Source organism: Pongo abelii, chromosome 4 (assembly GCF_028885655.2).
Source record: "Pongo abelii isolate AG06213 chromosome 4, NHGRI_mPonAbe1-v2.0_pri, whole genome shotgun sequence".
Taxonomy (NCBI): domain Eukaryota; kingdom Metazoa; phylum Chordata; class Mammalia; order Primates; family Hominidae; genus Pongo; species Pongo abelii.
The window spans coordinates 137,852,662-137,874,491 of NC_071989.2; the positions used below are offsets into that span (position 1 = coordinate 137,852,662).

Sequence of the window (21,830 nt, forward strand, 5' to 3'; positions counted from 1 at the left end):
GCTATTGAATTTAACAACAGCGTGAACACATGTGTTTGATCATCTTGCATAGCACTACTAAAATTTTAAGCCTGAGCAATGTGGGTTAGACACGGGCAGGAGCTTTCTCCGAGTGAACTAACGGAGAGCTTACTCTTTTCTTTTCTTCAAAGCCAAATTGAGAAGCCATTAATTCTGATTTTGTTTTTTGAAAAAAAAATCAACCTTACAAGCTTTCACTTTTTCTTTAACCTCAGTAGCCCTTCCTCCATAATCTCCTTTGCTTGTTCTTTCTCTTCTTCCCAGTGTTAGGGTCCTCAGAGATTGATCTTAGGCCCTGTTCTGTTCTTTCTCTATCCTCTTTTACTGAATAATATCATTCAGTCTTAGGGACTGAAAAATGATCATTATTTTGGCAACTCCCAGATAGATGTCTCTAGCATAAAACTATCCATTAAGCTTCATTCTCCAACTACTTGACTTTTCCCTTTGGATGTCTCACAAATATATTAGAGCTGATAAGTTCTCATCAGAAACTTTGATTCTCTATCCCTAAAATCTGTTTCAGCTCCATGATTTGACTTTTATATCTCAATTACAGGCAGCTGTCTCTTCCTTCTTAAGTACTAAAGCTAGAAACTTTGGAGTAATTCTTAATTCTTCTGTGTCACTGTTCCCCCATGTCCCAATATCACACCATTAACACATTTGGATGATTGCCATCTGGTTTGGGTGAGAATCCAAAATAAATGTCAGATCTGTTTACTTTTTTCCACATCCTTAGTCCAGTCACCATGTGTTGCCTCCTTAGCCTAGCCACTGTGATCTTGCACATGGATTATTGGAACTGACTTCAAACTGGCCTCCCTCATTCTACTTTTGTCCACCCTAGAATCTGTTTTCTGAAAAAAAGCAAGAATGGGATAGCATTGGGAGATATACCTAATGCTAGATGACAAGTTGGTGGGCGCAGCACACCAGCATGGCACATGTATACATATGTAACTTACCTGCACGTTGCGCACATGTACCATAGAGCCTAAAGTATAATAATAATAATAATAATAATAATAATAATAATAATAATAAAAAAGAAAAAAAAAGAATGGTTTTCTTCAGATTTACATTAGATCATGCCATCCACCATCATTTGCTTCCAATTACACTTCAAATAAAATCTAAATGGCTTAGGGTCTTGAGAGCTCTACATGAATCATGTCCTGCCAACCTGTCTGCTCTGTTTTTGCTGCCATCATTGTTTATGTATGACTCCTATCACTGCCTCAGTCTCCACACTACCTGTCAGTTTTTAACTGAGTTTGGCTTGTATGTAGGTTTTCCTAACAGACTTTGCACTAATGCCACCATTATTGCTTTAATTACTGCAGTAGCCTCCCAACAAGTCTTGTGTCTCTCCATTTCAGTCTTTCTTTTAAATGAATCTAAGTCATATGTACATCATTTACAAATCTAATGCTTACTATAAGAAAGAAAATATCCTGCCCCTTCTCCCCATCTTTGACTTCTGCCCTACAGGAGCAATACCATTTCTTCTGGTACTAAGTATTCTAGCTATATTTATTCTTTATTTTTCATTTTGAAAAATGAAAGCTTTATAGGAGCAATCCTGTTTCTTCTGGTACTAAGTATTATAGCTATATCACTTATTCTTTATTTGTTACTTTTTGAAATATGTTTTGCTGTGACATATACACATGGGACACAAACATATGTTGTTATAAATGATAATTAGAAGTGTACACCTTTGTGAACGTAAAGTACATTTGTTGAGTTTCTCCCACATATCTTCCAGAATTACAGCCTTGGTTTATGGCATCGCTCACCTGGGACACCATCTTTTCCCAATTTAAGTTCGCTTTCATATGGCAGGTTCCTTCTTTCACTTTAGTTATTGCTTCAAATGCCATCTCCTTAGTTATTGAGCTACCCTTTCTGGCTTCTCTAGCATTCACTCTTTTTTTTTTTTTTGGATCTTTCTTTGTTTCTTTAATACTGCTTCTTACAATTTAGAATTTCTTAAGTGTATTTTTCTGAATACCTGATTTTTGTCTGTCCTTCCCTCATCATCCCCACTAAATATACAAAGTCCATGAAGCAGGGGTTCATTCTGTTTTCATCTTTGAATCCTCAATTACTTGCATACTGCTGCATGGCAGGTATTCAATAGGTATATTTGTAATGAACATTAAATAATCATCAGGAAGTTACAATGGAACATAATAGATTTGGGCTAGACTGGTGAACAACTAAGAAGTAGATTTTAAAATAAATTTGCTCCCTATTTTTAACAGGTTATTTGCATATTTAAAGAATTCATAGATAGCCCAAAATAATAATTACAAGTTATTACATGTAACAAGAGATTACAGTAAGGTGAATGGATACAAGAAAGTATATGAAAATAGCTTCTCTTGATATTGAGCAAAAATTTGAATATACAATGAGAAATGAGGTAACTATCAGAACAAGAGCAACAACAACTAAAGCAGTCATTTTGGATATCTAAATGTGAGGATGGGGCACTCATTTTCCACTTGACCAGTCTTCACCGCTTCCTTTTTACTTCTTCACCATAGAGGCCAAAGAGTTGCTTCTATTTATTCTCATACTTGTGATGTTGTATATGATAGAGTTGAAAAGGCACATTTTGAATCTTTTAAAATCTCTATCTCTATTAAATGTCAGAGGAAAAGCTAGAAAAGGCCAGCAGTTTACAAGAAAATGAAGAGTAGCCATATATTTTTCATTTGTAGGAGTGAACTTGTTCCTGTGTAATTATGTAAGTAAAATATGACTGTGTTGAAAGATATACCAGAAGAAGCCCTCATGAAGCACACCATGATAAAATTTGTAAGCAGTGTCCAAGAAAATATAGACGGTTTAAAAAACAAAGAGGACTTTCATCAGGGATTGTTTTTGAATATGAATCAAGTAAGTGAATCTGCTATGGAATGCCCCTGGGTTTCTTTCTGATAACCATTTCACATTCCCACTTCCCATAGATGAAGTCTCTTCTCTGAGGTCCCCTCATTTAAAAAGCCATTTCTACATCACTCTGTAACCCATTCCTAGTACTTGGCACTACTTGAATTCATATTATACATGTATAGCTTTTCATTAAGTAAAGAAGACTCAAGGGTCATAATAAAACTCTTGCCCGCCCCTCCTAGTTTTATCTCTGGTGTTTATTTGTAGGTTCTGAGAATTCTGGTAAATTTAGTCACAAAATTCTCTATTTAGTCTTTCAAATATTTATTCTATAATCGTCAAACTGTCAAAATTCACATAAAGTTAAAATGAATCAGCCACATGCCCTCCGCATTCAGGCTTTCTTAGAAGAAATTACATCCAGTGAAAAAGGGAGAATGAAGTCAGAGTCCTTGTTATTTCTGCACCTATGGCTTTCAGTCCTCCTATTCAGTGCACTGGGCTTTCTCTGGCTCCTCTAGCATTGGAACTGTTAACGGACACCCAGAAGGAGGGGCAGGTTCTTAGGTGATGGATGGCATTTTGGGATATTATTGCTTAGCTCCGCATTTGCCAAGTGCTTTAAATGGACAGTCTTTCATGGGCCACATTTGTGGCTTCTTGGGAGACTCTTTTCTTCAGAGATGCTCCTCAGTCTCTGGGGATCTCACTCTTGTCCTGTGAGGATGGTGAATTTATCTTCTCAGGTGGTCACTTGCAACGCCTGCCTTAGTCTTTGGGTATCTGCTGGGATACTTTCTGGCTATATTTTCCTCTTATTTTTTTATTGCAAAATAGAACACAGACAGAAATAAGATGATAAGTAATCAACATAAAGCTTAGCAACAGATTATGAAGCAAATATAGATCTTTTTGACCCAGCTGGATAAATGGTGCATCATTTTCTTTCCTAGAGTGTAAGTTGATGATGGGCCTTGACCACCTTGTTCACTACTGTTCCCTGAGCTCTAACTGTACAAAGTTGATACTAATAAGCATTTATTGAATAAAGAGTTGGATGAAAAAATAAGTAATGAAATTATGATATATTTAGAGGATAAACTATTATTTGGCAATTAAAAAACACACAAAGATTGCATAATGCTATTAAGAAACAAGCTTTTCTTAAATGGGACAAAGTAGAATATAAAATTCTAATATATTATCTATGCCTGTGTATACATGCAAACGTATGCCCACACACAGATACATATACAATACAAATATATATGTGTATTTAAATTGACTAGAAGCATATACATATATTCATATGTAATTATCCTGTATGATAGGATTTAGAAGAATTTTTTAAACCATATTTTTATGTTCCACTATGTTTAAATTCTGGTTGTATGATTAGAAAAGATTGTAGGAAAGAAAATAGAAAAGAGAATTAAAAGAAAGGAAAAGGAAAAACAAAAACCTTGAAATATTCTACCAAGTCTGCCATGGGAGAACTGTTGGGGCATCCACCACTGAAGGAGGCCTGGAGGTGAAACCTCAGTCCACTTAGAAAGCCAGTGTGCCTTTGGCAGCCAAGAAGTCTGATCATATAGAACAGTCAGCTCAAGATAAAGTTCAGAACCTTAACGTAGTATTTTTGTCTTCTGCTTTGGGAGGGATGGGGCCTGGCCTGGCTATTGATATCAAATTTTGGATATCTACCATCTGTGAGGTGTTATGCTTGACGTCCAAATCCTTAGTGTAAAATTTTTTAAAGATGAGGATTTTTTTTGAAATAACACTCATATGGCAGACCTACCCTTTTGCAGAAAGCTTCACAAGGGTAGTATGTGCTTGAAACCAGACAGCCTTTCATTTGAATCCTGTCTTTACTACATACTGATTTGTGATCTTAGGAGATAATAAATCTTTTTGAAGCTCACTTATTTTTTTTCAATTATAAAATTGATGAAATTAGCATGTATCCAAGGCTTTATTTATAGATTAAATGAAATAATGCATATAAAATGCCTTGTAAACAGGCCTATTATTATATTATTGTTTTCTTACAAATAGTTTTAAATAGGCTTGAAAAAGAGTAAAGGTCCATATAATTTTTAGCTTGGGTAACTAAAAAAAGGTACAGCCATAAACAGATATACAAACTTCGAGAGGTGGCACTAGTTTGGAAAGAATAATGATGTGACTGAAGTGAAACAACAGAAGTGAGAGAGGAGGGTTAATCTTGAAGGGTGGCAGTGGACTATGAGTGAGGGGGTTGGGGAATCATCTCCATAAAGGAGGTTATAAAACCATTGAGTGTGATAGATGCAGAGAACAATTGCTGATCAAAAACCAGCCTTGGGATGAGAAACATGACCTGTTTAAGGGAACAGGAATAGTTTCTAGAAACGAAAAGGACCAGGGCAGTGGAAATTCAAGGAGGAGAAAAGTGAGCAAGGATCAAATGCCGCAGAGAGGGTAATAAAAAGGAAATTGTGAGCAACCTCAGAAAAATTTCTGAAGTTTGGTGATTTGGGGGTGGGGACTAGAATGTAAGTAAAAATTTAAGTAGAGTGTAGGTAGCAAGCAAAGATAGTGTGATGTATCAAAACCAAAAATTAACATGGAAATTGGGAAGCCTACACTCTAGGCCTGACATTCACATTAACTCTCTGTATAATTTTAGGCAAGCCACACAATATTTCTAAGGATTGATTTTCGTTATTTTAAAACTCCTGTAATGCTCAGATGATTTCTAACTTTCCTTCTATCATTGGAGTTTTATGATTCTCTTTGGAGCCCTTTTGCTAGGAAAGAAAATGGAATGAGGTTAACAATGTGATCATCTGAAAAGTTTTCCTAAAGATACTATTTGGGCACACAAGGAAGCCAACATTGGAAATGCCCAGTGGAAGAAATAAAATTCTAATTTCCCCCTATGAAATCACAGGTGGAGTGAATACCTGCTTTTCAGAGCAGTGATGGATACATTTTCTGTTATCTCAAGAAGGAAGACTACATTGAGTTAAGAGCAACATTCCTTGAGCACCTGTTATATATTAGACCTTATGTATTAAAGGCATGAAGATGAGCACTATTCCAAAGCCTCAAGTAGCTCATGGTCTAATCAGAAAGACATGAAACTTTAACCACAGTAGACATATTAGTGCAACAACAGAAAATGTCTGGTGTAGAATTAGGGAAGGCAGTGGTCACTTTGGAGAAAAGACAGGGTCTGCTTGATTTTGAAGAATTGATAGCTCTTCACAGGCACAATGGCATTCTGGAAAGAGAAGGCAGTATGTGCAATATGCCAAGATGTAATCATGCAACTAAAGGTTATTTTGAAATGTGTTTGTTCACATAGTAAAAGTTTGTTATTGTTATATATGAAGTTTGAGTAGTAAAAGTAAAACTGGAGAGGTAGATGATACAATTCTCATAGCCTTATGGGCCTCGTATACCTTCATAAAGGATTTTATCTTTCTGAGCATACTGTGGAAACATTGAAAGGATCATCAGGAAGAGTGTTTTAAGATGATAAGACAATAGGATAGATACGGTATCAGAAGTGTAATTTTATACAGATTTATATGTAGATATAAAATACACAAATGCATGACAAATCACTCCCATTTACAGTAATACTGAAATGATATTTTATTTGAATATAGCATAAGAAAAACATAAGGCATTATAATTTATGCCAAGCCATATGTCATGCCTACATTTTGAACTATATAATGCTTTATAATGAGATATATTAATAAACTATAACCTTATGAGAAAATACTTAAGAAAATAAAGCCAGGCTGGGTGCCGTGGCTCACACCTGTGGTTCTAGTACTTTGGGAAGCCGAGGCATGCGGATCACCTGAGGTCAGGAGTTCAAGACCAGCCTGGCCAACATGGAGAAACTCCATCTCTACTAAAAATATGTGGGTGGTAGTGGGCGCCTGTGATCCCAACTACTAGGGAGGCTGAGGCAGGAGAATCATGTGAACCCAGGAGGCGGAGGTTGCAGTGAGCCAAGATCATACCATTGCGCTCCAGCCTGGGTGACAGAGTGACACTCCATCTTAAAAAAAAAAAACTTACATAGAAGTTCAGATCATGTACTGCATCAGACATTTGTCTAACATGTCTTTACAAGCATATACTGATTCTAAAGCCTTTAAGCAACTTCTCTTACCACTGTTTACAACCAAAACACTTCTGCTTCTTCGAGTGTCTCGCTAATTCTCAGATGTACCTTATATTGGGACAATAGACTTATATCCTAAGATATTCGATATTCAAGACATTGGCTTTCCTTGTCCTATCAAGAACATTGTCATATTTTTTCAATTATATGAGTTTATTTTATTTTCTGACTATATTTTCCCATTTTTCTGCTCAAACCAGACATCTTCCAACTGTTGCCTAGACTCTCCATCCCATTTGCCCCCACTCATAATGCCTCCTCTATAAGGAGCATCCTTGTACTTGTCTTATGCAAATCCTGCTGTCCCTCAGGACCTTTCTCAGATCCTAAATTTATAATAATCTATCACCTTTCACATGTTCATCAGCACTTAGGGCATTTAGTTATTATGATATGCTATATATTTTTAAATTATTTTAAATGACAAAAATTACAAATACGTACATCACAAATGCACATATTTTTGGTGTGCAAAATGTTTTGATATATGTATACACTGTACAAAGATGAAATCAATTAATGTGTCTGTTATCTCACATACTTATCAGTTTTTTATGATGACCACGTTTAAAATCTACTCTCTTGACAATTTTCAAATATACAATGCATCATTTTTAATTACAGTCACCATGTTGTGCAGTAAATCTCTTGAACTTATTCCTCTTGTCTAACTGAAATTTTGGATCCTTTAACCAACATCTTCCCAAACTCCCTTTCTCTCCTTCTGCTGACCACCATTCTACTCTCTGCTTCTATCAGTCTGACTTTTTTAGCTTTTACATGTAAGTGAGATTGTGCAATATTTGTGTTTCTGTACCTTGCTTATTCTACTTAAAATAATGCCCTTCACATTCATCCATGTTGTCACAAATGACAGGATTTTCCTTATTAAGTCTGAGTAGTATTCAGTCTACACACACACACACACACACACACACACACACACACACACACCATTTTTTAATCCATTCATCTGTTAATGGACACTTAGGTTGATTCCACGTATTGACTATTGTTAATAGTGGTGCAATAAACATGAGGGTGCAGATCTCTCTTTGACATACTGATTTCATTTCCTTTGAATATATACCCAGAAGTGGAATTGCTGGATCATGTTTTTTAAAAATAGGATTTTATCACGACTCTTACAATATTAAGTACCTAATGAATTCTCAATACGTATTTGTTCAACTGAGCCTCAAAAAATACCTTAAGCCAGTTCACTGAAACTTTATCTAAAAATCTGAGGTTCTGGAACATGAAGAAAATTGCAAGAAACGAGCATGGAAGAATGAAGAGAAAACTTCAGATAATTGTAGTAGTACTTCGGTTATGTCAATGATTTGGAAGTGAGATAGTTGAAGCGAAATAGTCATCCCAGTAGAAGTGGGAAAAAGAATGGAGAGTATTTTATTGCTTTCTGTTCCTTCTAACTTTTTAGTTAGATCTTATATGCTGTAGGATCTGTTTATCTATTTCATAGCCCATAATTAACTTGAATTTGAATAAATGAACCATTTATAATTAATGAGGTAAAGTAACAATATATGAACATCCCTGTACATTGTCCAAATCAAATTTTATGTTTTGACTAGAAGTTGGTTTTAGTGTCAGCACATCTACATGGAGATAAAAGTGAATGGTTATTTTAAAAAGCACAGAGCCACATAAATAGAGAAAAAGAAATTTCAACCAGTAAGAAAAGAAATTACTGGTAGCTTATTTTCACAAAAGCAATGCTAAATTGCAAAATACGGAAATTCTTACGAAATTGAGAAATCAAATAACATTAAATGACAAAAGAACAGATGTCATCATATAAGAAAATGCCTATGAAGATAGAAATAAATTAGAAAACAACTGTTAAACTTAATTTTACTTCCAGATATTTACATGAAATGACTCGAGTTAAAATTATTTTGAAAAATTTAAAAAGGAAAATATGAAAAACACTTATATACTATGCATTTATTTTAGATAATGCATTGTGCCGTATTCATTCATATAATCTTAGTTCTTGCTAAAATTCAGAGGACAATATTTGCAGTAAAGCAAAGGCTGCCTAATTGTGGATTGCCTAGCACAAGGGCACTTGTGCAGAAAGGTTAATATGGGTTCATGTTCTTTCATAGCTTGTAAAATCACATTACAGATAAAACAATTTATTTTGTTAATGGAAGAAGTCAGCCCTTTGCGGGGACACAGAAAACCTCAAGATTTTCTATAATTCTGCTTTAATATGAGCCAGTATCTTGAATGACACATATTCATGCTAGGGCACTTTGTGTGCCATAGGATAGTGTTCTAGGCCCAGATAGAAAGTTCATGGTGTGACTCTTGGTGCTAAATACGCCCCAGAGTGAACTGAGTTGGAACTCAGTGGTCAGACTATAAACATGTATTGAATGAATGAGTCACCACTTATAATTATTCCAACTTGTTTTTTCCTTTTTAAAAGTAGCTTTCTTGTTTTTAAAATTAGCTTTCTTGTTTTTTTTTTATTATTATACTTTAAGTTTTAGGGTACATGTGCACAATGTGCAGGTTAGTTACATATGTATACATGTGCCACGTTGGTGTGCTGCACCCAGTAACTCGTCATTTAACAAAAAGTGTCTGTAGATAAAATTCTAATACAACAGAAAATGTTATGTAATGAAGAAGCTTCCAAATCCTAACAAAATAACAATATAATTTATTTCAGACTAATTTACATGCCAACAGGGATACAAAAATTAATAAAGTTAGATCCTTTGGACTTTGTGAGTTTTTCAGCCTATACTCAAATGTTTGGGTGCTTATATTTATTATGATTGTCCTTATTATTAAAATTAAAGTAACAGCAAACATTTATTGACTAGTTACCCATTATCAGAGCATTACCCATGATAAGAGCATTGCTTTCTGTTCCTTCTAACTTGTTAGTTAGAAGGATATGTGTATTTTTAAAATATATATATGTTTTTTTAAAAAGTTATCCTCCAAATAACCCTATGAAGTTGGGGTTTGGATAAAGGTGCTGTAACTTTCTCGTAGTTACACAGCTAGCAGTAAGTTACGAACCCAGTTCAGAATCTTTTCTTGGAGTCATTAAATTTTATGTGATAGTGTGCAATTAAATTTTATAAGGTTTATTGTTATAAATCTAACCATGTTTATAACCTGGTTGAAAGGATGTATAGAATCACAAATTTATGATTTTTCAGAAACTGAGCATGTTTGCCTGAGCTGTGCTGAGCATCATAATTATTATTTTAATCATCAGCCTCACTGTCAATTTTATTAGCAATCTTGAAAACTTAATGACTCTCAGAATTACACTAATCCATAAGACAAGAATAACATATTTCTTTATTTTTAGCCTAGATCAATAATATGTAACACAACACCACCTATTCTCAATTTATGTGTAGATGTACTACGTCTTTAATGGCTATTTAATAATTTTATCTTTAATATTTTCTTCTTTCTCATTAAATTAAGCTCAAGGGAAAAACTGCTGGATTTGATGTAATTACCTTAAAATTCAAGCTAATTTCAGATTGAGAGAAGTAAAATATGTATGGAAAATGAAAGAACTTACTTGAAGTTATTTGAAGGCATATTAAAATTATACAAATATTTGGCCCACATATATGCCTAGTATTTTTAAAGGTTCATTAGAGTAAGTCTTTCTTCCTTATCCCTACCCCCGAATATATTTGTGTGCCTGTGTACGTGTGTGTGTGTGTGTGTGTGCGAGAGCCAGAGTGAGAGCTAGAGCGAGAGAGAGAGAGAGAGATTGAGACATAGGGAAAGCAATAGAGGGAGAGAGAGAGAAAGGGAGAGAGAGAGGAGGGGGACAGATCGAGGTGATGAAATTGCTTATTCTCGTTCTTGATAATTTTTTAGTGATAAAACTCATTCAATAAAATGAGATTGATTAGGATTTTAAGATTTACCCTCGATTTACTTTGTTTGGTACAGAATGAAATGAGGTACAATATTGGCAATGGAAGATGCAATACTCTCTAATAATTCAAACAAATTTAAAAAAAAATCTGCTATGCTTCCAAAGAAAACATGCATTTCCTTCAGGGTATATGTATTTGTTTAATTTTCACTTTAGAAAATAATTATATTATTATTGTGCCACTTATATGTGGATCAAATTGAAATGAAATATACATAAAATTCACATTGATAATTCAAAACAGAATTAAGAGCTTTGATATTAGATTGGGTATTAGTAATACAGGTTTTAGCATATGATTTATTCAAAACTATGCTAAAGAGATAATATAGTTGAATGTGTGCTATCTATATATATTAATTATACAGAGTTAAATACTAAAAATAGAAAAGATCAAGTCATAGCATGTTCTTTCATGTGGAATACTTTCCTAGTTAGAATGTAAATTTATATTCTAGAAAAGGAAAGGAAGAAATGACTAGGCTTAGCCTCAAGATATTACAAGTATACCTACTTGTTATAGTACTTTTTATTGATCATAACTGTATTATACAATTTTAACCCTCTGTCTCACAATTGGATGACTTTTAAAACATGTCACTATGTGAAATGAAACTTGTTTATGTAAGTAATGCTTCATTTTTCTCTAACTTATTCTTCAAGGGCTTTTAAAATATATAGTAGAAGGCTTTAGGACTATTTTGTATATTAATTTGATGCTTCTTGCATTTGTCTCTTGCATTTGTCTTAATATGTTATATGAATTACTTTATTAAATAACGACTGTCAAAAAGTTGGACTGTGTCATGTATGCAATTAAAAACTATATTGCTCTTTCTGTACATGCTGTACATTTAAGTGACCCCATGGGTCTCCCAAAGTGAGCCTTTAACATTCCAAAATTTTTACTGTGCATCTGTTGCTGGCGTCTAGCCTCCCACCCACATGGACTAAGACTAACTAAATGAAGTTTATGTTAGTGCAATAAAGTACATAAAGATGAAGTAATAAAATGGGAAGATAGTAACCTTACTAGTGGGGTTGCTAAGTTAGTTTCACTAGAAGACTGTATGCATGTTTGTTAACAAAAACAGAATGTATGAATGGAAGAATCTAAAAGTATTTTTTCAAATGATATTTCTTACATATCTTTTTGTGTTATATATTCCAGATGGGATTTATACAGCTCAATGAGGACTTCATATTTATTGAGCCACTCAATGATACAATGGCCATAACAGGTCACCCACACCGTGTATATAGGCAGAAAAGGTCCATGGAGGAAAAGGTCACAGAGAAGTCAGCTCTTCACAGTCATTACTGTGGTATCATTTCAGGTAAATGCCTTCTCCTGAAAGAGTTTAAGTAAATATTCAATGTGAGATGACTACTTTAAAAAAATCTCTCTCATCCATTTACTAGCTTTACTTATTTATTTTTAATGTAGAATCTTTTAATTAGTAACAATTAAATGTATCAATTATAGGATTATCTTTTAGTTTTTTTTGAAGCACTACATTTTAATATCAAAAAGTAGAAACGCAAAAGGACTTTAGAGATGAACATATAATATATCCTATACTTTTCTTGAATTGTGAAGTGTTCCTCATGGGATACTGTTCACTTTACTGGAATAGAAATGACACAGATAATTCCAGATACCCTGAAACTGAATACTGTGCGCTCATAGCCTTATTTTAGTCCACCTCTGTGAAAGCATCAGATATCTCTTTACTTGGACTAGAAGCATCCTCATCTTCTCTTTCTTTCTTTTTCTTTATTTTCTTTTTCCCATCTAAAATCATTTTGGAGGTTAAAATTAGCTGCAGAATAGGAAGAAGAGTAAAGATTTATACGTTTGAATTTTATTCTCAGTATTCAAATGCCTTAAGTCTGGAACTTTTCGGTGGCTCATAAACATTCCCAACCATCAAATCCTTGGCTCTTTTTGTCTGCCAGTTCTTTACAGGAACAAAATGAGGGTGACTGTTTCATGTACTTTCTTACTTCCCTTAGGCAGAGATCTGTGGTGTTTGCAAGTATGGTGAGGAAAATGAATGATTTCTGTTACATAAGTAGGATCTGAAAGTCATAGCTAATATTCAGAAAAAAATTAAAAGTTTTCCTAGGAAAAATTTTTAGACATGGAATCCAGACATCTCAGGGTATTTACTGATCTAAGAAATATTTCCTGTTAGAATCTGAGGAAATATGAATTTATTGAAAAATTTTCAGTGTAAGGACTTTAAAATTTGACTTGCAGATTTTAATTGTCAATGTAGCTTGTATCAAGATATCAATTCTAAAATTGATTATGGTATTTGAGGCTAGATTAGATATGTGCATGGTGACAATAAATCACATTTGTAGAGACCAGAGGATGTCTATATCATCAATTGCCTAGGGTGTTCACATTCAGAAAAATATTATAATATATTTCTATTTAGAATATATTTTTATCTCAAATTAATCTGTTACTTCTATTTTCTTTTGTAAAAAGACATGATGTCAGTCTGTACAAGAATCATCATCAAAAGCAGTTGAGTCTGTCTCCATGTCACAGTATTCCGTGTCCACAATCAAGCCAGTTTAAATAAGACATATCCCTCTTTTCTATTACAAACACTGTAGATATAAAGGAGAAAAAGTCAGCTGAACAAAAAGTGTAGCATTATGAACAAGCAAAAGAAAAGCTTCTCTATTGGGAAATGATAAAAATGACAGCTATAGTTTGGATTTAGTCCACTTAAGGAGATTGCTTTGTACAAGTTATACTGAAAATCTGCACTGTGTAACTTTTGAATAATTGTTAAGTTCCAGCTGTTCTAATTACTCATGTACTCTGATGACACAAAGCAGGCTTTGTATGCCATTATGCATAGAGAAAAGTTTTCTAGAAAATTCCGAATTATATAGGTTAATAAAGCATAAAAACATAGTTCATGTTTGGCAAATGTTATGCATAAAGTTTCTGATATATATATATGTATATTGTAGGCATGATTGTTACATGTAAATGTTGACCTACTTGGGCCAAGAACTTGCATGTAAGGAGTGCTAAGCTATCATCAGCTAAATGATTTACTGAGCTTACCTATTTTCAGATGCTTTTTGAGGGCTCAGAATTTTAAAAATCATTTTAAAATTAGCAACCTGTGAAATAAAATATTTATTTACTGGTACTGACATGTCCAATTGTAGCTTTTCTCTTCTTACTTCAGGCTGATACAGTAACAAATTAATAACATGGTCCAAATTTTGATAATGTTGCAGTATTTGACCCTAGAAAATGAGATTATTAAGTTTGCTTGTCTTCAACTTGGTCTTTGTACTCTCTTAATGTTTTCAAGGTTTTAGGTAGATTATGTTTATATGTATTGCTTACATGAATATTTTTTTCCAAACAGGGATTTTCCTGTCTTAAAATGACTTTGTTGTGTTATTGTACTAGAACATAATGTAAAGGAGGGGAAAGCACTTGAGTTTTAGAGTCAGAGGCCTCAGGTTCAAGGCCCAGCTTTAGTCTCACTCCAGCCTAGGTAATCTTGAGCAATTCCCGTAACTTTTGAAACTTAGCTTTTTTGTTTGTAATGTAAGCACAACCAGTCACCTTACAGGAATGTGGAGATAAATGACACAGTTTCTATTCTCAAGAGGTGAACAATATATTATTTTAACAAACTGGTAACTCAGCAATTACACCATAGTGTGATAAGAACTACAATAGACTTAGCATACAAGGTCCCAAGCTCCTGAAAATGGACAATTGAGTCTCAAAGATCAAGTAAAACTTATTAAGACTAGAGGGAGAAAAGGGAACAGAGTCCAGGTTGAGATAATGGACTTCGGGATCAGGCGGAATTAAGTGACATTATGTTTCAAAAATGAGAAATGTGAAGTTTCTAGTGCATGCTGTTACATGTTAATGGGAGAAGAACATTTCAGGCAGAAGGAATAACACACGAAAAAGTATAAAGGCATGAGAAGGCATCAAGGGAGCAGAAACCAAGTTTCTGTACTTGATAAGACACAGTCCTGGAAAAGTGGTCATGGACTAGAAACTGAAGGGACTTGAGTGCCCTGGTAAGGACTTTATCTTCAAGTGACATTATCAGTTTGTATTAACATTTTAGTATAAATGCATGAGTATGTCTAAGACTCAGTAGGAAAAGAGAAGAGATTTACAGAGCTGAAGACAAAGGTTTAGGCAGGATGTAGAGATCATCTATCTCCATTCTTCAAGCTGACTTAACCAGGCCACTACTGAACTAGTTCTCATACTCCAGCCATAAGTATTGTGGAGATTATTGTCAATCTGTGGAGGGCACTAGAGAGAACACACGCTGAGCACTGGTGAATAATTCCATATTTCTTCTCTGACTGGAAGTGTACAGTATCAACTGTGTTGTTTTTATACATGCATTTGGATACAACATGGTCTAAAGATTTAGGAGATGAAGAATGAGCTTTTATATAATAATGAGTTTTATATAATAAAAACAGCAAAGAGAGCAACTTAATAAAAAGATTACTTCAATATGCATGATTTTCACAGACAATGGATAACTTATATGGCAGAGTCAACTGTGAAGTTGAGATTCTTTAGAAACCTAGAATCTTCCAGGTGGCCTATTTAAATGAAAATAAGGACACAGGAAACTGACAGATTGGGGCCAACACAGCTGTCACCAGCTGGGACACTGAGGGAAATATACTTTTCTAACTGTCTCTTACCTGATCTATCTACCACTCTTGGTATAGATAAAAAGCCTCTCATTTTATAAACTATCCCCCTCATTTTATAAACTATCCTCCTTTTACATTTCTTACATCTCCATCTCTGTCTCTTCTATGGGAATGTCTTATTCCATCTGTTTGCCCCTGAATACAGGCATTTCTCAGGACTTCCTTTTTTTTTTTCTACTTCCTATTCCACCTACTTTCCCAGGGTGATATAATCTGAAGCCAATGTGGGTTCAGCTTTACATTGATTAATTCCGAAGTGTCTCCATTTCAATGTTTCTCCTGACTTCCATATATATATATATATATGTAATAGTAACTTCTATTCAGATGTCCTCAAGCATCTCAGATTTAATAAATCTAAAACTGAATCCATCATCTCTCCTCCCAAAGACCTCTTCGGATATCCTCGACTATTTATCTAGTCACTTGAAAATTAAAAATAAACCCCCCAACCAAAACACAAGTAACAACTAAAAAAAAAAAAAGTATTAATCTAACCTTCTGCCTTCTCTTCCTCTAAGTCTGATTGAGTTTACTCATGATGCTATCTACCTCCTAATATTTTGCCTGTCATCTCTTTCTACCACTTCGGTGTTATTATTATAATAAGAACATTTGTTTAGCTAGTCATAGCAGTGTACCTGTAGTCCTAGCTACTTGGGAGCCTGAGGTGGGAGGATCATCTGTGCCCAGGAGTTTGAGGCTGCAGTGAGCCATGATCACACCACTGTACTCCAGCTTGGGTGACAGAGTGAGACCCGATCTCATCTCTAAAAGAAAACACATTTCTATAAAATGTACCATGTGCCAGTTCATGTAGTTATGTTACATGTGTTATTTTATTTTTATGTTTTCTATAATCCTTTGAGGTAGATAGTATTTGTATCCTCATTTCTTATTATTTTTAAATTTTTTTGTGGGTACATAGTAGGTATATATATTTATCAGGCACATGAAATGTTTTCATACAGGCATGCATTGTGAAACAAGCACATGATGGCAAATGGGGTATCCATCCCCTCAACCACTTATGCTTTGAGATACAAATAATCCAGTTAAATTCTTTAAGTTATTTTAAAATATACAAGTTATTATTGACTATAGTTAACCTATTGTGCTATCAAATAGTAGGTCTTATTCATTTTTTCTAACTTTTTTGTACCCATTAACCATCCCCACCTCCCCTCAAACTCCTCACTACCCTTCCTAGCCTCTGCTAACCATCCTTCTACTGTTTATGTCCAAGAGTTCAATTGTTTTGATTTTTAGATCCCACGAATAAGTGAGACCATCCCATGTTTGTCTTTCTGTGCCTGGCGTCCTTCACTTAACATAATGATCTCCAGTTCCATCCATGTTGCTGCAAATGACTGTATCTCATTCTTTTTGTGGCTGAATAATATTTCATTGTGTGGAAGTACCACATTTTCTTTATCAGTTTATCTGCTGATGGACACTTAGATTGCTCCCAAATCTTAGCTATTGTAAACGGTGCTGCAACAAACATAGAAGTGCAGATATCTCTTAGATACACTGATTTCCTTTCTTTTGGGTATAAACCCAGCAGTGGAATTGCTGGATCATATGGTAGCTCTCTTTTTAGTATTTGAGGAACCTTCAAGCTGTTCTCCATAGTGGTTTAATAATTTACATTCCCACTAACAGTGTACAAGGATTCCCTTTTCTTCACATCCTTGCCAGCATTTGTTTTTGCCTGTCTTTTGAATAAAAGCCATTTTAACTGGGGTGAGATGATACCTCATTGTAGTTTTGATGTGCATTTCTCTGGTGACCAATGATGTTGAGCACCTTTTCATGTGCCTATTTGCCATTTGTGTGTCTTCTTTTGAGACATGTCTATTCAAATATTTTGCTTATTTTTTGATTGCATTATGAGATTTTTTCCTACAGAGTTGTTTGAGCTACTTACATATTCTAGTTATTAAACCTTTGTCAGATGGGTAGTTTCCAAATATTTTCTCCCATTCTGTGGGTTGTCTCCACTTTGTTAATTGTATCCTTTGCTGTGCAGAAGCTTTTTAACTTGATGTGATCCCATTTGTTCATTTTTTGCTTTAGATGCCTGTGCTTGTAGTGTATTACTCAAGAAATCTGCTGAGACCAATGTCCTGGGGATTTTCCCCAAAGTTTTCTTGTAATAGTTTCATAGTTTGAGGTCTTAGATTTAAATCTTTAATCTGTTTTGATTTGATTTTTGTATATGGTGAGAGATAAGGATAAAGTTTCATTCTTTTGCAAATGGATATTCAGTTTTCCCAGCACCATTTATTGACAAGACTATCTTTTCCCCAGTGTATGTTCTTGGCACCTTTTTCAAAAATGAGTTCACTGTAGGTATACGGATTTGTTTCTTTGTTTTCTGTTATATTCCATTGGTCTATGTGCCTGTTTTTATGCCACTACCATGCTGTTTTGGTTACTGTAGCTCTGTAGTACAATTTGAAGTCAGGTAATGTGATTCCCCCAGTTTTGTTCTTTTGGCCAAGGATAGCTTTGTCTGTTTGGGGTCTTTTAGTGATTCCGTATAAATTTTAGGACTGGTTTTTTTTTTCTAATTTTGTGAAGAATGTCATTGGTGTTTCGATAGGAATTGTATTGAATCTGTAGATTGCTTTGAGTAGTATGGACATTTTAGCAATATTGATTCTTCCAACCCGTGAACATGGAATATCTTTCTACTTTTTGGTATCTTCTTCAATTTCCCTCATCAGTGTTTTATAGTTTTCATTGTAGAGGTCTTTCACTTCTTTGGTTAATTCCTAGGTATTTAATTTTATATGTGGCTATTGTAAATGGGGTTATATTTTTAAATTTCTTTTTCACATCGTTCACTGTTGGCATACAGAAATGCTAATGATTTTTGCATATTGATTTTGTATTCTACAACTTTACTGAATTTATCTGTTTTAATAGTTTTCTTGTGGAGTCATTAGGTTTTTCCAAATATAGGATTATATCATCAGCAAACAAGGATAATTGACTTCTTCCTTTCCAATTTGGATGCCCTTTATATTTTTCTCTTGTCTGATTGCTCTAGCTAGGACTTCCAGTAATATATTGAATAACAGTGGAGAGAGTGGGCATCCTTGTAGTGTTACAGATTTTAGAGAAAAGTCTTTCTGTTTTTCCCCATTTAGTATGATACTAGCTGTAGGCCTGTGGCATACGATTTTTATTATGTTGATGCATGTTCCTTCTATCCACAGTTTTTCGAGAGTTTTTATACTGAAGACATGTTGAATTTTATGAAATGCTTTTTCAGCATCAATTGACATGATCATATGGTTTTATCCTTCATTCGATTTATAAGATGTATCATATTGACTGATTTGCAAATGTTGAACCATCCTTGCATCCCAGGGATATTTTCCAATTTGTCATGATGAGTGAACTTTCTAATGTATTGTTGCATTCAGTTTGCTAGCATTTTGTTGAGGATTTTTGCATCAGTATTCATCAGAAATATTAGCCTGTAATTTTTTTTTTAATTTATGTGTCTTTTTTTCTGTTTTTTTGTTTTTGTTTTTGTTTTTGTTTTTTTTCGGTATCAAGGTAAGACTGGCTTCCTAGAATGACTTTGGAAGTATTCCCTCCTCTTATGTATTTTTTGGAATAGTTTGACTAGGATGGGTATTAGTTCTTCCTTAAATGTTTGACAGAATTCAGCAGTGAAGCCATAGGGTCCTGGACTTGACTTTACTGGAAGACATTTTATTATGGCTTCAATCTTGTTACTTGATATCTGTTCAGACTTTTGATTTCTTCCTGTTTCAATCTTGGTAGGTTGTATATATCTAGGAATTTGTCCATTTCTTCTACATTTTCCAACTTATTGGCATATAGTTGCTTATAGTAGCTACTAATGATCCTTTGAATTTCTGCAGTATTGGTTGTAATGTCTTCTTTTTCATTTCTGATTTTATTTATTTGGACCTTCTCTCTTTTATTCTTAGTCTGGCTAAGGGTTTATCAATTTTGTTTAACTTTTCAAATAAAGCAACCTTCTGTATTTTTTTTTGTATTTTTTATTTCAATTTCATTTATTTCTGCTCTGATCTTTATTGTTTCTTTTATTCTAGGTTTAAGTTTGGTTTGCTCTTGCTATTCTAGTTCTCTAAGATGCATTGTTAGGTTTTTTGAGATTTTTCTTTTCTTTTTTTTTTTTTTTTTTTTTGATGTGGGCACTTATAAACTTCCCCCTGAGTACTGCTTTTGCTGAATCCCAAAGGTTTTGGTATGCTTTGTTTCCATTATCTTTGTTTCAAGAAATTTTCCAATTTCCTTCTCACTTTCTTCATTGACCCACTGGTCATTCAGGAGCATATTGTTTAATTTCCATGTATTTGCATAATTTCCAAAATTCCCTCTTGTTATCAATTTCTAGTTTTATTCCATTTTGGTTAGAGAAGATGCTTGATATTATATAACTTCAATTTTTGGAATGGTTTAATGCTTGTTTTATGATGTAGCATATGGTCTTTCCTTGAGAATGATCCACATGCTGAGGAAAAGAATGTGTATTCTGCAGCTCTTGGTTAAAATGTTCTGTAAATTTTTATTAAGGTCATTTGGCCTATAGTGCAGATTAAATCTGATATTTCTTGGTTGATTTTCTGTGGGGAAGATGTGCCCAGTGCTTCAAGTGGGGTGAAGAGGTCTCCAGCTATTATTGTATTGTGGCCTATTCTCTCTCAATAGCTCTAATAATATTTTCTTTATTTATATGGGTGCTCCAGTGTTGGTTGCATATATATTTAAAATTGTTTTTTTTTTTTCTTTTATTATTATTATTATTATTATACTTTAGGTTTTATGGTACATGTGCACAATGTGCAGGTAAGTTACATATGTATACATGTGCCATGCTGGTGCGCTGCACCCACCAACTCGTCATCTAGCATTAGGTATATCTCCCAATGCTATCCCTCCCCCCTCCCCCCACCCCACAACAGTCCCCAGAGTGTGATGTTCCCCTTCCTGTGTCCATGTGTTCTCATTGTTCAATTCCCACCTATGAGTGAGAATATGCGGTGTTTGGTTTTTTGTTCTTGCGATAGTTTACTGAGAATGATGATTTCCAATTTCATCCATGTCCCTACAAAGGACGTGAACTCATCATTTTTTATGGCTGCATAGTATTCCATGGTGTATATGTGCCACATTTTCTTAATCCAGTCTATCATTGTTGGACATTTGGGTTGGTTCCAAGTCTTTGCTATTGTGAATAATGCCGCAATAAACATACGTGTGCATGTGTCTTTATAGAAGCCTGATTTATAGTCCTTTGGGTATATACCCAGTAATGGGATGGCTGGGTCGAATGGAATTTCTAGTTCTAGATCCCTGAGGAATCGCCACACTGACTTCCACAAGGGTTGAACTAGTTTACAGTCCCACCAACAGTGTAAAAGTGTTCCTATTTCTCCACATCCTCTCCAGCACCTGTTGTTTCCTGACTTTTTAATGATTGCCATTCTAACTGGTGTGAGATGGTATCTCATTGTGGTTTTGATTTGCATTTCTCTGATAGCCAGTGATGGTGAGCATTTTTTCATGTGTTTTTTGGCTGCATCAATGTCTTCTTTTGAGAAGTGTCTGTTCATGTCCTTTGCCCACTTTTTGATGGGGTTGTTTGTTTTTTTCTTGTAAATTTGTTGGAGTTCATTGCCATCCCCATCAAGCTACCAATGACTTTCTTCACAGAATTGGAAAAAACTACTTTAAAGTTCATATGGAACCAAAAAAGAGCCCGCATCGCCAAGTCAATCCTAAGCCAAAAGAACAAAGCTGGAGGCATCACACTACCTGACTTCAAACTATACTACAAGGCTACAGTAACCAAAACAGCATGGTACTGGTACCAAAACAGAGATATAGATCAATGGAACAGAACAGAGCCGTCAGAAATAATGCCACATATCTACAAGTATCTGATCTTTGACAAACCTGACAAAAACAAGAAATGGGGAAAGGATTCCCTATTTAATAAATGGT

General features: G+C 34.5%; 1 protein-coding gene across 3 annotated transcripts in view; it reads left to right on the forward strand.

The window, feature by feature from the left end:
• Nucleotides 1–21,830, forward strand: part of ADAMTS19 (ADAM metallopeptidase with thrombospondin type 1 motif 19) — a 286,879-nt gene that overhangs the window by 37,686 nt on the left and 227,363 nt on the right. For all 3 annotated transcript variants that reach the window (XM_054555896.2, XM_002815845.5, XM_054555897.2), the window contains one exon: nt 12,241–12,406. In XM_054555896.2, coding sequence (XP_054411871.2) covers nt 12,241–12,406 — 166 coding nt within the window. The remainder of the gene's footprint in view (nt 1–12,240; nt 12,407–21,830) is intronic.